Below are 19,261 nucleotides of genomic sequence, written 5' to 3'. Positions count from 1 at the left end.
GAGGACAGGCCAGGCGTCGGCTCCAGGGAGACTACATTTCCCAGCGTGCCGCACACGGACGGGCGAGGGCGTGAGCGCAGCCTTGGCGCGATGCTCTTTGGGAGTTGTAGTTTTCACTCGTCCGGCACCTGCGCTGGCGCCTCAGCCTGGTGGTGAAAAGAGGCCACGTGACCGGAAAAGCCGTCATTCGCCTTTGTGCCGGAACAGGTTGCCTGGGTTGACCGACGCCCGGCGGACCAATCGGCTGCCTAGAGCGAGACGTTGGCGTTTGAAATCAGCCAATGGCAGGCATTGGCTGGAACTTCCTCTCCGCCCCCTTCGTCCGGCCTGCCAGAGCTTCGAGGGAAGCTAGGCGGCGGCGAGCAGCGGCGAAGTTGCTTCAGAAGGAGGCTAAGGTAACGGGGAGAGGCGGCCGGGCGCACTAGCGAACTCTCTGGGGACCCCTCCAACACCCCCCCCGCCCCCGCCCCGGGCTCGGAGCTGGCGGAGCCGTCCTCTGGGAACCGGTTCCTCTTCCACAGGTTTTCTTGTATTTCAGGAGCAGGCGGGGCGGCAGGCCCAGGGGGGGGAGGCCGTGGTGCAGGAGCCCGCGGTGGGCCACGCTAGAGACTGTAGTTAGGGGTGTGGTGGCGGCGACCCGCCCGGCTGGGGCGCTTAGAAGGGGCGGTGGAGGAGGGTGGGGTGGGGGGAGATGAGGCCGGACCGCGGCGGGTGCGGCGGTTCTGCGCAGGCGCAGAGGCCGTGTCGGCGGCCTTCCCTAGGCCCGGCCCCCGTGGGGCCCCCTCGCTGCCCCGCCGTCGGCGAGTCCAGCACCCGGACCCTTGGAGACTCTAACTGGGCGCTTGTTCAGTAGATGACCGGTTCTAACGAGTTCAAGCTGAACCAGCCACCCGAGGACGGCATCTCCTCGGTGAAGTTCAGCCCGAACACCTCCCAGTTCCTGTTGGTCTCCTCCTGGGACACGTCCGTGCGCCTTTACGATGTGCCGGCCAATTCCATGCGGCTCAAGTACCAGCACACCGGCGCCGTCCTGGACTGCGCTTTCTACGTAGGTGTCCTCCGCTTCCGCTCCTGTCCCCCTTTAATATTCTCGGTATAGTGTTCCTGGTCAACAGTATCCGTTTTCCGTTGTGGGGCCGAGGCTTTTGTCGGTGGGGTCATTTGGATAGCTCCCCTCCCTTCCCCCAGCACTTACCTTGAGCCCCAGGTACTTTTTATTTGTTTGGTTTTGTTTTTGTGTGTGTGTGGGGGGGGGGGTTTGGCGCTGGGGACTTGCAGACGTCAAGAACTCGGTCTCCCCTGTGTTCTAATGGCATAACCCTGCAAATCTTTTGGACGTAATGTGTTTGAAACTCACAACAAGACAGTAACATTTGGCTTTGTTAAAAGAAAGGTGTGTTTGCGAGTACTTGGGAATGCCTGTAGACTGTCAGCCAGTGTAGTGAACAGTTCTACCTTAATTTGCTGGCGTAGTTTTCTCAGCTCCTTAATTTGCTTTATTTTTTGTACTGTTTTTTTGTTTGTTTATAGTGAGTAGCTGAGCCCAGTGTACCTGTCGTCCTGAGCATAAACTGGATAGTTGGCTGTAGAAACAGGAATTTTAAAATGCTTTTTAAAGCTCTGTAAGTTTTAAATGACTTGCAACCTTATTTTGTAGGATCCAACACATGCCTGGAGTGGGGGATTAGACCATCAATTGAAAATGCATGATTTGAACACTGATCAAGGTAACATAGCCACGTTTTTACCAGTTTAGTGTTTTCTTAGTTAGTGCTTACTTGTAAATGTTTATTCACGAAGAGTAGTTCCTGAATTGCTTAGTTCCTAAGTTGCTTAGATACAAGTAAAAATGGCTTGAATTTAGGACTTTTTCGTTTAAATGATAACCATTACATTACAGTGTATTTTATCAGTGAAACTCATGATCTATCTCCATCCACAGTGTTTCCATGAAGTGGCACTTAAGTATTTGACCTTTCCCTTGCCCTCAGAAGGGGACTGGGTCCCGCAGTGGACTACCTTTCAGTAGGATTTTTCTAGGACAGTGCTGATGTTTCAGCGTTCTCTTTTCAGAAGCTAATTTAGTTTACACTGAAGGAAGATAGGTTTTAAAAAATTTAACATTATAAAATAGCCAACCCTGTCCAGATACCATGTTAACCCCGCTTGTATAATTGTTTGGCATAGAATATGCTTCAGTTGCGTTTATTGAATGAAGGACAAGATGACACATTTTCTTTTAGTTAATTTCTAAGAGATATGAAATAACTTACCCACATTTTTCTGGTGACTTTGGAGCAGAGTAGAGATTGGAATGGAACCCGAATACACAGAGCTCTCTAGTGGAGGGTTTTTTTTTTGTTTTTTTTTTGGTATATGCGTACGTTAGACATAGATGTACTTGCAGGACATGGCAAGGCACAGAGATACGACTAACGAGGATGAGTTGGACAGTGGGAGGATGGATAGAGGATGGGCACTCTTATCTTACCCAAAAAAAAAAAGGATCCAATCAGAAGAGGCTTTTGCATGAAAGCCGTTTTGTCATGTAACTTACAACTGCAGGTGTTTGGTTTTGTTTGCTAGCAGCTTATTCTAGATAGGAAGTTAGCTTGCAGGTTTAGGTTCTATTTGTTTGAAAACTCAGGAGAAAAAAAGCACTGAAAAGCAAACAAAAGTTTTTGATGTTAGAGACCATAATTAAGGGAATTAGCTGTTTATTCTCAGAAGGTCATTGCTGAACTTCACGAGATACCATTTAAACAAGAAAAAAAGTACATATTTAAACAGGTACTTTTCCTCTTTGAGGATCAGGGCCACATATTGTTTGTTCTTTGTTGTATCCTTAGCATGTGGTATAGATTCTGGCACATAGTAGACATTTAGTTGATGTTAGTTGAATGAATGAATCAGATAGGGTGAAGAGTTGAAACTGAGAGGAAAGAAATTGTGTATTAGAAATCTGACCCACCATGAAAACCAAGTGGATTAATCATAAGACTCCCTGCCTTCCTCATCCCCAGCTCTCAGATAATCCTGTTACCACTTAAATAAGTTTCTTTGAAACATCAGCTTAACTCGATAAGTTTTATCCAGATCCATTCGAACAGAGTTCTCCACTCATTGGTTCATTTCATCAGGTATTTCTTGAGCACCCACCGTGTGTAAGAACCTGTACTAGATAGTCAGAACTATAGAGTTAAACAAGGTTCCTGATTTGAAGGAGTCCAGAATCAAGTGAGGAAAATAACGAATATGCCACCATTTTAATGTAATCTGAAACTGAAGTCAGCTTTTGGTATTACCATGCCAGTGAATCAAGCTTTGCACTGTCAGGTGAACAGAGATGAAAGGATGACTTTTCGTAGTAGTGGAGAAAATTTTCTGTGTGTAGTAGTTCCATTGAGTGGGTGGAAGCGGATTCGATACAGTGCGATGAATGTTTCCTTCTGTTGTTCACTTGAGGAATCTTTGTTTAGTAAAGCTAGGTGTGGTTTGTTGGTTTGTTTTTTCCTACAGAAAATCTTGTTGGAACCCATGATGCCCCTATCAGATGTGTTGAATATTGTCCAGAAGTGAATGTGATGGTTACTGGGAGTTGGGATCAGACAGTTAAATTGTGGGATCCCAGAACCCCTTGTAATGCTGGGACCTTCTCTCAGCCTGAAAAGGTAGGCTCTTTATATTCGTAACAGGAATTATGGTCCTTGGGGTGGTTTGACTTGATAAATGTTTGATGAATATGATGTTCAATTTAGAGGTTAAGAGTTGATGAGTTTGTTTTACAAACTCAACTAAATATGTGAAGGAAAACTAATTTTGGTATTTTGGTCAACATTTTCTGTCAGTTGTCGTATTTGTACTGGATAGCACTAGTCCTAAACCCACTTCCATGTATTAACGCTTTCAGTCCTAGGGCTGAGAAGCAACTTTTCAGAGAAGTCATTTAGCAAAGACAGTTCCATTGCCTTCATTTGGGTCTGACGGCCCCAAACCAGGAAGTGGGGTGGAGCATCACTCATTTTCACTTATGACCTGAGGTTTCTCTTGGCATTGACTGAGAGGGTGAAATGAGTTATCATTTGAAGTTTAGTGAAAAAGATGTCCTATATTCCCTGGCTTTTACCATTTATTTATTTTTAATACTAACAGATGTAGTTTGAAGGCTGTAGTGAAGGAAGCTTCTTAAAACTGAAACTTTGTGTATTATTGTAACCTTTTGATCTGTACAGTGGAGGTGTAATTGAGCATTCTTGCTGTATCCTTTAGCAGACTTTATCAGGTGGTAGTTAATTTTAAAGATTGATTGTTTTAGCAATTTCAAGGTATCCTTCACTTGAATCTATTTCCTCAATGTAAATATACTATTCAGTTCCTGTTAGCTGTCATTATATACTGTAGTGCATCCAAAGAGCCATTATTTTTGTCACATCACATTCGAATCTACTTCTGGCAAGACCTTTGTTCAGGATAAAATAATTGCATTGTTTCTAGTTTTGATTTATGGTTGTATGTAACATGTTAAGAGCTGTGATAAATTGCTGACAGAATATCATATAATGGACAGCCACACTGAATCAAGCTGCTTATTGGTTCAGCAAGGTTCATTATGTCACTTTTTTTAATACTGTTTTTGATAAATGTATATACCTAGTCAGTAGCATGACAGTGTTTTTACTTGATTTATGATTCGTGGGGATAGAAAGCACTTCTAGAAGCTTGTGTGTCACCTGTATAGTAAAGATTTAAGATAAAATTCCCATTCTGATTGTACTGTTATCAACTGATCTCTTTCTGTGTTTTTTAAAATTTGGTGTTTCATATATCTTAGGTTAATTTCTGTTTTTCTGCAAACATGTTTTCTGAATAAACAGCGGTAAATCTTAATATGTCTCTTATTGAAATACACTTGTGTTAAATCTACTGTTTTGAATCTTTTAAATTTCTTGTTTTTCCCTTGGTCAAATTAGCTGTTGAATTTAAAGGCCAGATTGTAGAGACTGTCCGCTCATTACATTGTGAAACCCAATTTGTTTTTTTCCTCCCGGCTGGTGGTATGTGGTTAACGTATTAGTGATTACTAACCATAAGGTTTAATTACGGAATGTTAAAGAGATGTCTTACCATGTCATGAGGCCTCTTCATTTTTTATAGTGATTTTTCAGGTTTTAAAATACTAGATGAGTTGCTTATTAATTGAAAGTAATGATCAGGGCATAGTTATATACCTGAAGTCTAGACTTTAAAAAAATGGTTTAACCTGCTCAGGAACATATGTTTTGCCAACATTTTCATGAATTTTCCATCTCTATTTAGTCCCCAGGTAATATATTTGAAAATAAGTAACTTTAAATGCTTATTGGCAGGAAATTTTATGATTTGTTTTAAAGAAATGTTTTTGTGGAAGTTCTTTTGATATTGAAGAAAAGGAATTTTGAGGGGAAAAAAATAGATGCTTTTAGAGAATAAAATGCTTTTTAAATTTTCCCTGAAGATAACACTGTCTTGAGTGTTCAGTATGACGTCAGGGTATAAGAATTTGCCTTGTCATATGCCAGACCACTATCCTTGTCTTTTAATTTTGAGTTCGTATGCCACCAAAAGCAACTAAGAAGCTAATTAATGAGAGCTCTCTCACTCTTCCTGGGAAGGCCTATTTATTCAGTGTGACAGCTGGGAGAGTCAAGATTTTTAGAGTTACAACATGAAATATCCTTCCAAAAGGTGGTCATAGAAAAATAACTTTGAAAATGATTGTTTTATGAAAAGCCAGAAGCCCATTGAAAGGTATCTTGAGTTGTTTTTATGGCTTTATTATCTCCTTTTTGAGTGTTTTCTACAATTTTATATTGTCACTGAATGAAACAAGAGGGCTGTAAAAACTGTTTAATAATTTAACTTGTTTTAGTAATGAAGAGAATTCTTTCAGAGATGCTTTTGGAGAGTTAATTAGAATGTGCATTATGTGATACTTGGTTAAGTGTTAAGAATATCTTGTGTTTATTATTTTGTGCCAATTGGATTGTGTAACTGTAGCATTTAAAATTTCGTACCTGTGTTTGTGAACCTGATCAGCTAACTTTTTTTTAAAACCATAACTTTGGTTTTATGATTAGTGGACTTTATCTTGATGCGAAATGCCATTTGCAGGCAAGCAGATGATTTTCAGCAAGTTTTGGTCTTTGTTGAAAGGTGTATACCCTCTCAGTGTCTGGAGACCGGCTGATTGTGGGCACCGCAGGCCGCAGAGTGTTGGTGTGGGACTTACGAAACATGGGCTACGTGCAGCAGCGCCGGGAGTCCAGCCTCAAGTACCAGACTCGCTGCATACGAGCATTTCCAAACAAGCAGGTACTGACCTCTCCTCCCTGTGCCTGGGGAATTTGAAAATGAGAGGATCTTAAATGATAATGATTTGGTCACTGCCTTTTAAAGCTTTGCTTTTTTTTTTTATGAGTAGTGATTTAGAATTTGTTGTTGTAAATTTTTGACAGCCTTTTGTTAAAAGGTGGTATGTTAACTCAATTTTAGAGAAAGCTTTGATGTTCAGAGAGGATAAGTAATCTGCCAGTGGCTAGAGTAGAGGTTTTCAGATTCCTTGGTGATGCTAGTCCAGGATGCTTGACAGGTATACAGTAATCAGAGAGAGTTTTGCAGATATTTTAATTCACAAACCAGTGAATTCAAATTTAAATCTGGAAATTTAGGATTATGGAATTTGCTGTTCTCTCTTTTTCTTTTTTTTTTTGCACCTCTTTTTACCCTGATGCTAATAGAGTTTAGTCAGTCTGCTAGCAGACCTGGATTTTTCTTCTCCAAAAGAATGCCATTGAGGGTAGAGAGGCGTCCCTCATATAGTGACGAACAAGGTAGGTCACCCTTCCCATCATCATTACTAGATGAGATGACACTTTATTAATCTTCCCTTTCCTCCCCAAATCCTTAAAGTTCAAAGGGAAGTTGGTGGTGGGGTCAGCTGCTGTAGGAATTTTACAAGAGGAAAAGTCATTAAAAACAGTGGGTGTCTTTGGAATCTAATGGCTATCCTTAGTGCTTATCAGAAGGCTAGTACCTCAAATGGTGATCACAATTCTTCTTCTCAGGATATTGTAAATTTCCATTGAAGATAAGGAATTGCAGTTATGTGAAACTTTAGAGATTTAAGTGCATGATTAAAATATGCTTGCATTTATGAATGTTATTATGTCTTCTATCTAAAATTTTCCGTCAGAGTTTATTTCCAGTTTATAATGGAAGTTTAAAAGTAACATTTTACTGATTTTTTTTTCCTCCATAAGTAGTTTTTCAGGAGTAAATCTTTTTCATACCTTGAAGAATTAAAAATATAGATTTCATATTTATCTTCATCTCTTACTTTCTTTGACATACTATTTCGAGGCAAAGTGAGGAAAGGTTTGAAATTATAAGCCACTTTTGAACATCACTGAAAATCTGTGTGGTTTGTGTGTACACTTGCCTTGGTGTAGTTAAATGCGAGAGGCAGGATTACCAAGATGGAAGGCTGGTTTTCCACTTGGTTTGGATTATTGGTACCCTCAGTGAAGGAGACACAATTCTCTTAGAGTTGTTAGAGGTGAGGAGGCATAGAGCAAAGAAAAATATATTCCAGCTGATGGAATGAATTCTAGTCCCCTTCTGGACAGGACAACAAATAAATGATATTGAAACGCTTTAAAATTCCTGTTGAGGTTTGACAGAATAACTCAACAATTTTGATTGCAGTGTGCAGGGTACTGGTAGAATGAAGAAGGCCAGTGATGGTGGCCTTTTATTTATTTACTTGTAATAAAACAGGTATAAGTGTTCTTAAACTTTGGAGTGATCTTAACTATGTTAGTACAGCTTAAACACGTGGTTAAAACCTGGCCGTATTCTCTTTTCATTTTAAAAATAATCATCTTTCTTTACTGTGGGCTGAATTTTGGAATTGGGTTGAGTTTGGGGATCCAGGCCTTGTTTTGGAAGCTGGATTCACCATTTTTGTCCTCTGATTTCCTCTTGTCAGGGTTATGTATTAAGCTCTATTGAAGGCCGAGTGGCAGTTGAGTACTTGGACCCAAGCCCTGAGGTACAGAAGAAGAAGTATGCCTTCAAGTGTCACAGACTGAAAGAAAATAATATAGAGCAAATTTACCCAGTCAACGCCATTTCGTTTCACAACATCCACAATACCTTTGCCACAGGTATGCTAACCTGTATCTAGTTGTTAAGATAACATCATTTTGCTGTTAATTGAACACTGCACGTTTGTACTTGGGCAGAGTTTTAAAAAATTGTGCTTGCTTTTTATGATATTTAAAGGGAAGAAAATCTGGTATAATACTCCCTGGGGAAAATGTAACTTCTGTGACCTTAAAAATGGTTAAGATAATGGTTATTTTTGTATCTGCTTTTAAGGACTGTTGTAAGTCTTGAAATTACTTGCAGGTGGTTCTGATGGATTTGTAAATATTTGGGATCCATTTAACAAAAAGCGGCTGTGCCAGTTCCATCGGTACCCCACCAGCATTGCGTCACTCGCCTTCAGTAATGATGGGACTACACTTGCAATAGCATCATCGTATATGTATGAAATGGATGACACGGAACATCCTGAAGATGGTATCTTCATTCGCCAAGTGACAGATGCAGAAACAAAACCCAAGTGAGTATGCTTCACCTGTATTTGAGCCTTTTCTTGCATTCAACCCAGGATTTATTAATTTTTCTAAATTCATGAATAGCATTGTTGATGCCTGCTCGATATTACAGCTGACTCTAGGGTTGGAGTTGATTTTATCTTGTTCTCCCAAGTTTTCAATATCCGTAGGTTGATAGACGTCTGATGGATAAAATTGTGCCTAGTTGTTTTGTAGAGAAGAATGTCAAACTCTCATTCTTCTTGAATAGGCACTATTATTTGAATCTCTGGAGTTATTACTAGCTCATTGCTTCAAAATTAAGTTGAGGAATTCAAGAATAATTTATTTTAGCAAATTCTATTTAAGATATTTAAGAATTTGAACTACCAAAAATCTTCCCTCTCCACAGAGGTTGTTTCTTTAATATTTACACAAAATGAATGACCTTCAGGTCTTACTGGAAATTCAGAGTAATATGGCCTTGCCTGTAATAGCAGATTTCCTTAGTTTCGAAATTTTCATAGATGTCTTTGGCTCTTGGTTGTAACTGCTGACAGAGAGGAACCATTTCCATTTTTTCGTACCTAGGGCAAAGCTTTTTACTTAATTACCTGCACCAGGCTTCCAGGCTTAAGGGAAACCTGATACTTAGGCACTTGTTTAACCATGAAATACCAACCCCCAAGAGTCTTTGTCCTGTTCCTTGGCCCTGTCTACTCAGGCCCTGGAAGAAAGTCCTCAGTAAATATTTATGGAATAACTGACTGTTTTCAGGATTCCTGTACCTCTCTGAGTTAGAATGGTATAGAGTCCCCTTGCTAAATTGGTTGAGTCCCTGAGAAGGGGGCAGAGTATTAAATACTCAATATCATGTGTGCTTTTACAGGTTTGACTTTAGAACAGACTTAGCATGTGAAGCCTGTTGGATAAAGGGCTGTGTTTGCATTTAATCTCTCACTTTTGTATCTCTTGTCCTGGCTGGCCATTTTGATCTCATGCTGTTCTTTTTTCTTTTGAACTTGTAGGTCACCATGTACTTGACAAGATTTCATTTACTTAAGTGCCATGTTGATGATAATAAAACAATTCGTACTCCCCAATGGTGGATTTATTACTTTTAACAAAGAAACCAGGGAAAAATTTTAATTTTAATATTATAAGAACCTGAAAATATTGGAAAAGAGGTTTTTATTGCTTTTTTTTTTAAAACAAACACTTTCTTTAGTGCATGAGATGGTTTGATGGTTTGCTGCATTTAAAGGTATTCAGACAAACAGAATTTGAGGGCAGCGACAGCACTTTTGAGAATCAGTTTTGACCTTGATGGTGTTTGTTTCTATTGTGGAAATAAATGTTTGTGAATAAATGTAGGTAGTAAAACCCCCTTTGCATTCTTTGTGGACCTTAAATGGTAGAGAAAAAGGCTCTTGAGCCATTTGTTTCTCTTGCTGGTTATAGTTGCTAATTCTAAAGCTGCTTCAGACTGCCTCATGAGGAGGTTAATCTACAATTAAACAATATTTCCTCTCGGCCATCCATTATTTTCTGAAGCAGATGGGTCATCATTTCCTGGGCTGTGAAACAAAGCGAGGTTAAGGTTAGACTCTGGGGAATCAGCTTGTTTTCAATCTTATTAGGGTGCAGAAGGAAAACTAATAAGAAAACCTCCTAACATCATTTTGTGACTGTAAACAATTATTTATTAGCAAACAATTGATCCCAGAAGAGCAAATTGTTTGAGTCAGTAATGAGCTGAGAAAAGACAGAGCATATCTGTGTATTTGGAAAAATAATTGTAACGTAATTGCAGTACATTTAGACAGGCATCTATTTGGACCTGTTTCTATCTCTAAATGAATTTTTGGAAACATTAATGAGGTTTACATATTTCTCTGACATTTATATAGTTCTTATGTCCATTTCAGTTACCCAGCCACTGGTGATTAAGGTTAAAAAGAAAAAAATTATAGTGAGAATGAGATTCATTTCAATATAATGCCCTGAAGCAGAACATGAACTTAGCATGGCCTATTCTGGGTAGTTCCAAATAGTATTTTTGTTGTCACACTTTTTGTTTTTTATTTATATTATTTGCAAATGTATGTTTCTGAATGGTACTTGGACCTTTACTGAAATTTATTTTATCCATGATGTATTTAAAAAAAATTCTTCTGATACAGAGAAAGGTCTTACTTGTAAGTATTTCAGTGAAAACTTAGTGTAAGTCTGAACCCATCTTTTGAAATGTATTTTCTTCATTGCAGGTCCACCTAATCATCTCGTGAAAGTGGTTTCTCTATGGAAAGCTTTGTTTTGCTTCCTACAATTACATGCTTATCCCCTAAGGGATGCGTTATAGTCATTGTGGACGCGTTATTTAGTATGTGGATTTCTCTGTTTTCTGTCTTGCAAAAAACTTGTCTGTGTGCCCTTTCATACTGACTATGTGTAGGATGAGGAGTCTTTGTGTCCTTTTGCAGTAGTCTGAAGAATTGTTTCTCCCCCCAGCAAGCCCAGTTGCTGTGTATGAGCAGCTTGAGCTCTTTTTGTAAAATAACCTAAACCTGTTAATTCCATGCTGTCTAATAAATCAGAGATTCAGAACCCTTAAATGTTGGATGTTTTTAAATGTTGGTAATTAATGTAATTTACTTCATAAAAAGGCTTCTGTAAAGCAAAGCTCCCTTCATCAAGGGCCTGGTGGGGATGACATTGTACCTTTAGGTCCACACTGCCTCATTCAATTATGTCTATTCTGATGTACTTTGGGGATTCAGTCTTGGATAAAGTGATCTGTTGGAGTTCTGCCATTTCCCTCGTGCCCTCTCGCTGGATCAGCAGGGCCCTCGAGCCAACTGTGCAGCTTCACGGGACGGGCACAGACTGCATGGCAGCTGCCGGGCACCTTTTGGCATGACTTTCTCCCGGTAGCTGGTGCAGCCGGGCTCCTGCAGCTCGCCCAGCCCGGTGCTGATGCAGCCAGCAGGCGCACTTGCAGCCAAGTGACAGACCCGTCTGTACTTATCCATCAAATGCTAAATCAAAGTGAAGCCCTTGGGATGGTAAATAATGTAATAGCCAGACACTAACTGATGGTATTGGTTCTTTAGTGTGATTATGTGCTTTTTAAAGTCATAACCACTTGGTTGAGGACAGAGCATAAATTTAAAACATTGTTTAGCTGAAAGAGAATTAATATAGTATTGTAAAAGGTGACTAAATTAAAGCAATGTGGGGGACCTGGTTTTGAGGGCATGGCATGGCAGAACTTTTTTTGTCTTTCTATCGCGATGTCTTCTTGTCTCTCGAAACCAGTGTATCTCACCTTAAAGGTGTCTGCTGCCTCTTCTGTGGACCTCTTCACCAGCTCTCCGTCACAGTTGGCCTGTTTATGATTATTGCCACCTTTCCCCTCAAATGACCCAGGTGTAACACCTTAGCATTTTCGTTGGTTTCCCTTACCCAGATTCTCTTCTCTGTTTTTAAGTGTCTCTTCTGTTTATCTTTCTTTTCTTTCTACTGCTGCTATCCCACCACCTTAAAGGGTCCCCTCTGCCCATCTAGTGGAATGCAGCAGTCTCCAGTCTGGGCCCTAAATCCTCTGTCTTCTAGAGCAGTGACTTTCAAACCTTTTGGTTGTGACCCAAGTAAGAAATACGTTTAAACCACGGTCCAGAACACACAGAGGTCAGTACAGTATGTATAGTGGTGACAGTTGTGTAAAGCATCACTTGCCCTTTGTACATGTGATACATCGGTTCCCTTCCTTCCTTCCTTTTTAGGAAATTCTTGTTATGGCCCCCTGAACGGATTTTATAACAAATGCCTTACCACCTCTAATTTGAAAAACAGCTCTATACCACACAAAACTTTTAAAACTCTTTCTCTTTTTTTATCATGCTGTGCTTGAGACCCTCCAGTGCCCCCATTCCCCTTCATTCACTTTGTAAGACTCTATGCTTCCAAGGCCTGCAGATCACCAGGAAGGGACTACGGACTGTTAAGGTACTCTTAGAAGAATGGGGGTGGAGGTGTCCTTCACTGGGAATTCTGACAGGTAGGTGGGAATGTTCTGGTGGCTGCAATATCTGGTCTGAGTTCCACCGTGTAAAAACTTAAAGGTATGTTCGTGTGGGGGGAACTCCTTTGTTCCATATGAGACAGCCTGAATCTTGGAGTCTAGCCTTTGAACCTGGCTTTGAATCCCAACTTTGCTGTTTAATTCATTGCATCACTGGCCAAGTTAATTTCTGAGTAGCAGTTTCCTCATCTGTGAAATGAAAGTAATCCCTAACTCATGGAGTTATAAATGAATATATAAAATGTTGACTAGGGCATGCCTGACACAGCCATCGCTTTCTTAGGATGAAAAAATATTCAATCCATTGCTCTCAGTTATTAGCTGACTTTTCAGGTTCTTTTCTTTTCCATAAATTAATGTTCTTAGATATCTGTGGGATTCCAGGTTCTTAAATTTGTCAGTATATTCATCTTTTTAAAAACATGTATCAGGGCTTCCCTGGTGGCGCAGTGCTTGAGAGTCCGCCTGCCGATGCAGGAGACGCGGGTTCGTGCCGCGTTTCGGGAAGATCCCACATGCCGCGGAGCGGCTGGGCCCGTGAGCCATGGCCACTGAGCCTGCGCGTCCGGAGCCTGTGCTCCGCAAATGGGAGAGGCCACAACAGTGAGAGGACCGCATAACGCAAGAAAAAAACAAACAAACAAAAAAAAAAACAAAAACATGTATCAGCTGTTTTAAACATTCAGAAAAACTCAGAATCACATCTATAAACCCACCATCCAGATTTTAAAATGTTAATATTTTGCCATATTTACTTCCCTTTGTTTTAAAATAAAACACTGCACATATTTGAAGCCTCATTTGTACCCCGTCTCACCACATTTCCACTTTCCATACTTAAGTATTGTACTTATGCCTTTATACTCGTGAAGTATCCATATACAGGCAGACCTCGGAGGTATTGTTGGTTTGGTACACACCACCGCGATGAAATGAGTATTACAGCAGTAAAGGACGCACACAAGTTGTCTGGTGTCGCAGTGAATATAAAAGTTATGTTTAGACTGTAGTCTGTTAAGTGTGCAATAGCATTATGTCTAAAAATACGATGTACATACCTTAATTAATTTATTGCTGAAAAATGCTAGCCATCATTTGAGCCTTCAGTGAGCTGTAATCTTTTTGCAAGAGTATTGTCAAAGATCACTAATTATATAGATCACCATAACAAACATAGTAATAATGAAAAAGTTTGGAATATTGTGAGAATTACCAAAATGTGACACAGACATGAAGTAAGCAACTGCTGTTGGAAAAATGGCACAGATAGGGTTGCCACAAAACTGCAAATTGTAAAAGAAAAAAACCGCAACATCTGCCGAGTACAATAAAGTGAAGCGTGATAAAACGAGGTCTGCCTGTATATGTTTAAAAAATTTGCATAAATGGTATACTGTTTTCTATTCTGGAATGAACTGACCCCTATTTGACATCAGGTGGTGTTAATAAGATGTAGAAGGAAAGGGTGTTTTTTTTTTTAGGCTATGCTGTGGGCTGCATGCAGGATCATAGTTCCTTGACCAGGGATCAAACCCGTGCCCCCTACAGTGGAAGTGTGGAGTCTTAACCACTGGACTGTCAGGAAAGTCCCCCTGAGTGCCCCCCTTTCTTGAACTATGAGATCAGTCACTATGACAAAAGGGATACCAGTTCTCTGATGTGTTGCGTCTTCAAGGGTGAACACTGCATAATCTAACAGTGGTTGTTCTTTCCCCAAGAAAATAGATGAGTGTGTTACTAGTACCCAATAGGTTAGGTGTATTAAAAATAAAACATCCTTGTTGCCATCCAGGAAGGAAACCATAGCTCTAGTTTCATGGTTCTTCTCTCCTGTGACTTCCCCTCCTCAGTCTTTGAAATATCTCTGGGTAGCCCATCTTTCACTTGGGAAAATACTGATTTAAGCTGTTAGGACTAGTTGCAGCAGTTTTCCTTTCAAAGTGGTACCTGGCTACGTTGCTTTGGGACTAGCGCTAAGAGAAATGAGAGCTGCTGAGCCTGGTGGCCACAAATACCGACTGGACCATTACGTACAAAGGCACTTTGCCCTTGATCAGTGGTGTGTTGCAACAATGCTTTCATTTTGACGGATACCCACAGAACTTATGGAGTTGTTGTGGGGCATTGGCTTCTTAGTTGGGAATTATTTTGTGTCCTGATGTAAAGAAATCTGAATGTAAAAACTGGACTCTACTGTGATTTATAGAGAGCTATAATTGGGGGAACACGCATGAGTTAGCCTGCTTGTTTAGTATAACTCAGGATTTGGCAACCAGCTCTCAGAACTTACTTTAAATGAAAAGCAATTGGTGTTATTTTGTTTTGCTTTGTTTGAATACACCACTGGTGGGATGACTTTTCCAGTCACCTGACTTGAATAGAGAAATGGAAAAAGAAATGCTTTGCTTTACTGAGCAGGGTGTCAGACTGAAGTAGTTGAAGGCTCATTTCCAGTGGTTTATTTCATTAACTAATTTCCCAAGAAATATTCTGTCACCTCTGACCATCCTAGCGAACTTCGTGCAGTTATCACAAACCTGAGGAAGCCGTACAAATTACGCCTCTGCTGGTCTTAGAAGCACCTCAGTTTGCTTTGCCAGTGTGGTAACGAAGTACCTTTCATCCCTTTATAGGACTCTGTTATAGACTGTTGCAGTAATTTAAAACCTGTGTACCTAGACTCCTGACCTTGTTATAACATCAATTCATAATTCTCAAAATACTTGGCTCTTGAAGATTTTCTTAGCATCAGCCATGTATTCTTAAGAGCCCAGATGATTTGTCTTTAGTGTTACATTATCCGTATGTCCTCAGCCAGTAAGCCCTAACGTTCTTACTGAATTGCCAGACAGAAATCCTTCAGTTTTTTTCATTATTTCACAGCTTAACGTGGCAGTCAGTTATTAGCATTCTCCATTTAAAGAAATGCCCTTGTTGGGAACAATGGCAACGTTTGCCTTCAAGCTTTGGGTGTAGAAGTGGCCCTCCGGCTGGGTTCACTGTTAGTTCATCAAGATCTTGCTGGTGATACTATGGAGAAGCACAGCTTTCCATATGTGACTAACGTGGAGGGGGTCGTGGAATGGAGGGCAAGGATGTTACCCATTAGGCTGTGACCATGATCGTTGCCCTTAGTTGCTGTTGTTCATCAGGTGAACATGGACCTCAGTTACCAGCACAAGTTAGAATGGGCACTGTTTATTCAGAGCTTGGTACTTGCTTACTTTACTTATGTTAATGGAATGTGCTCTGTTAAATGTTGGGCTTCACCTTTACTTTGCAATAAGACCTACCATTTGTGCCATTTCAAAACATCCTGTGCTTTTGCCTGCCAGGCATTATCCAGAGTTTCGTTTTGGACTCAAATCTGAAGCTATTGAAGAGAAAGAGAAATCTCATTTATTTGGACTCTTCACTATCAGAATTTGTGATAAATTGACTTGTCTTAGGAGGAAAAGCAAATGAGATCAGAGGGAATATATTTAATTCTTGAAGGGAGACTCCTTTATGGAAATTAGCATATAATAGTAGTAATATTGCTAATAATAGTAGCAGTATTTGGTCTGTACTTTGAACAGGACTTCTGCCTGGAAGCAGTAGAATAACCATCCGCATTACCGGGGTTGGGCACATTTCAATATTTATAAAGAAACACTTTTTGGCTGAAAATAGTGAACACAGTTTGGGGACAAGCCTGTGGAAACAGAAAAACTAGCCTCTTGGGATTACTTGGGAAATAGTAGGACTAAGCTGAAATTTAAATTGGGCTATCAAGGCAAAATTTTAATTTGGCTAGAGTCCAAATTTCAGAAAAGGTTTTCTTATTCATTATCGATCCAAAATGAATAGAGCCCAGAAGAGGGGATTATTCCTGTTTCCTCTTTTGGCCAGTGTTTAGACCTGTTTTGCCAACCTTCCTGATTGATTACATCTTTTTAATCTGGACTGGTTTCTCCCTGATTAGAGCTTCTTGTGGAGTGGATGAGAAGAAAAAAATATTTTTAGTACTTGTTGCCTTGAGCAGCTAATTGTAGACTTGCAATTAAAGGGACAAAAATGCCTATGAAAGGTTCTGCTTTTTCGGTAACTCCGGAGAAGAACCTGGCAGGAGAGGGAAGTGGACATGTTGGAGGGAGTGGCAGCTGTGCTAGAGGCTAAGCCTATAATATATGTGGGTGGAGTTGTCATTACTTTTGGGAGAAGGGGATTCATCTTTGTTTTTATTGACTCTCCAGAAATAAAGGTCAGGAACTGGAAACTGAAGAAACCAGTTTGAAATAAGCCTTGTCTGACATATGTGGGAACTTACTGAATGATGGGTATCCCAACTCCTTGGACACCTAGAGAACTGAGATCTGAAAAGCTTCATAATGTTTAGGGCCTCACAGAAAACATGGCATCATGGCTGTTCTTCTAATGTAATCGTCCATCACTGCCAATTGCTTGCTGGAAAAAAATATCAGGGATCTCTCACAACAGCCTCATAACCCTCAGGGATCAGAAGCCTGTGCCAGGCTGAAGGTTACAATGGCACACCCTTCAGGGTCTTCTGTTGGCCACTGCTTATAGCTAATCATGCAGATCTGTAATTCAGACCATATAGTCCTTCACTTTTTTTTGTTGTTCCTTTGTTCCTCTCTCACTTCCTTCTTCCTCTTTCCCTCTCTCCTTTCCTTCAATCAATAGGCAGATAATGAAAGCCGTTTGTGCAAAAGTTGACTTAGGAAAATGAGGCCATTGGTGGGTTTTTGAAGTAGATGTTTGGGGCGCCATTGTGCCATTGGTTCAGGCGATGGGGGTGGCAATGGAGAAATCAGCCCGTTGCATGCCTGAAGACCAAGCACTGGCTCTGACGTGGCCTGCGTTATGCCATAATAATTGGGCCTTTTGAGGGCACAGTGAAATAGCACATTTTACTTCCAGTAATTAAACACACGCACTGTGCCAGACAGTAGCTTAGGAGATGCCCTTGTCCTCACTTTGGGCCCAGCTCACATTTAGGCAGGACATACCTCTGGAGATTCAGAAAAACAGTAGGTGTTTGTGGGCACCACTGGACTATAAAACATGCATCTTAGTAAGCTGATTATTTGGATGGTGTATAGATTTTTCAAGTCTAGTAACTTTGAAGAGGAACATGTTGGGAAAATATTGAAGCAAAATTTCTACCCTGAAATACAACTTCTTGGGAAAATGTGGAGTAGGGTTAACAGCTTTGGGCTGGACGTCAGGAACCGAGGTCTGGCCCAGTTAGCTGGGTGTCCTGGGGTGCGTGAGGGACTTGAGGCTCCAGCTCTTTCTGAGAGGCTCTCTGAGGCTCATCCCCACGCTGACGTGACCTGACCTGATGTCTCTTGCCTTTCGAAAGGCAAAGGTTCTCAGCTTCTGCAAGTATGGACTTGTTATATTAAGTATTTCAGTGGATGAAGTTTTGAAATAAAAACTGAAATGCTTTACCTCTTCCTGCTTAGAGTCCTTAAATGACTCGATAATCATCGCTTCTAAAGGACACTATTGTTTCCATAGTTTTTTCCCACTATTTCCTTCAATAGTGTTCCCTGTCACAACAAACAAATGAGAGTGATGTTATTTTACAGGTGAGGAAACCATAATAAATGTATGTATGCTACGTGAATGACAGCCAGAGGTGGGGGGAGTGTAGTTCGTGGATAGAAGAGTTTGCTTGACCCATCTAAGAGTTTCCAGTTTCCTTCACAGGATGTGAGTTCTTCAAACCTAGGATGTAACTCTTGATAGAAGTGTTTCTTACTGAGTTTGAGGATGTAACGATGGAAGCCATGGGCACTGACTTTGCCGTAGGTTGAGGGAGAAGCATGGAGAATATTTAAGTTGATCCATTGAGAAGTCATGCCTAATTTATCCCCAACAAGTTCCTCAATTTATCTTCAACTGTACTCTTCCCTCCTCTGTGCTTATCTCCTCTCTTTCTCTCTCACGCACACACACGCACATGTACAAAATCCACACACAGAATCCTTCTTTTGAAGGATTACTCTTCAAGGCCTGTTCCCACCTCCTGCAAGACACCTTCCTGCATTCCCTATATCACATTAATCTCACCTCTTCCTATGTTCCCCAAAGCATACTTTCTTGTATTTCAGCTACAGCACTTATCAAAGCCCCATCTATTTATATTTTCAGAGTAAATTTTGTGCATGAGTAGTTTCTTACTGGTTTATGAGCCCCTAGAGGTCAGGAACCCCTTTGTTCACAGCTCCCTAGCACCAAACAGTGCGTTGTATGAAGTGAATGCAGTAAATATGGAACTAGATTGAAATTTGTCCAGAGATTTTTCCCCAAGTGCCTGTGTCCTTGTATTAGGTGCTGTGAGGGCCTTTAGAAGTAACATAGCATAGTCCCTAACCTCAGGGGTTTGAAAAAATGAAGATATTTTCAAAATGAATGAGTGAAATGAATGCCATTGTCTTAGCAGTGGCCAGAGAAGAAAGGATATTGATTTCACAAACTGGCTAAAATATTTTTTGCCAGATTGTAGCTTGAGGTGGATATATTCTTT

The 19,261-nt window shown here is 40.6% G+C and overlaps 1 protein-coding gene across 2 annotated transcripts; it reads left to right on the top strand.

Annotated features, from left to right (window-relative positions):
• The first annotated feature begins 357 nt into the window (after positions 1-357).
• BUB3 (BUB3 mitotic checkpoint protein) lies at positions 358-11,450 on the top strand. 2 transcript variants are annotated; one of them, XM_007451108.1, is made up of 8 exons: positions 358-395; positions 854-1,048; positions 1,658-1,727; positions 3,520-3,671; positions 6,193-6,351; positions 8,027-8,204; positions 8,449-8,665; positions 10,907-11,450. In XM_007451108.1, exons 2-8 carry the CDS (start codon positions 854-856, stop codon positions 10,914-10,916), a joined length of 981 nt encoding a protein of 326 aa, XP_007451170.1. In that variant the 5' UTR covers positions 358-395; the 3' UTR covers positions 10,917-11,450. The 2 variants fall into 2 exon arrangements, with proteins under 2 accessions (XP_007451170.1, XP_007451169.1); XM_007451107.1 differs by lacking the exon at positions 358-395 and having other exon boundaries at positions 852-1,048; positions 9,668-11,259.
• The last annotated feature ends 7,811 nt before the right edge of the window (positions 11,451-19,261 follow it).

Source organism: Lipotes vexillifer, unplaced genomic scaffold, assembly GCF_000442215.2.
Source record: "Lipotes vexillifer unplaced genomic scaffold, Lipotes_vexillifer_v1.1 scaffold1842, whole genome shotgun sequence".
NCBI lineage: Eukaryota > Metazoa > Chordata > Mammalia > Artiodactyla > Lipotidae > Lipotes > Lipotes vexillifer.
Note: the sequence above shows the minus strand (reverse complement) of the source record. Positions and strands in the feature narration are given on the sequence as shown.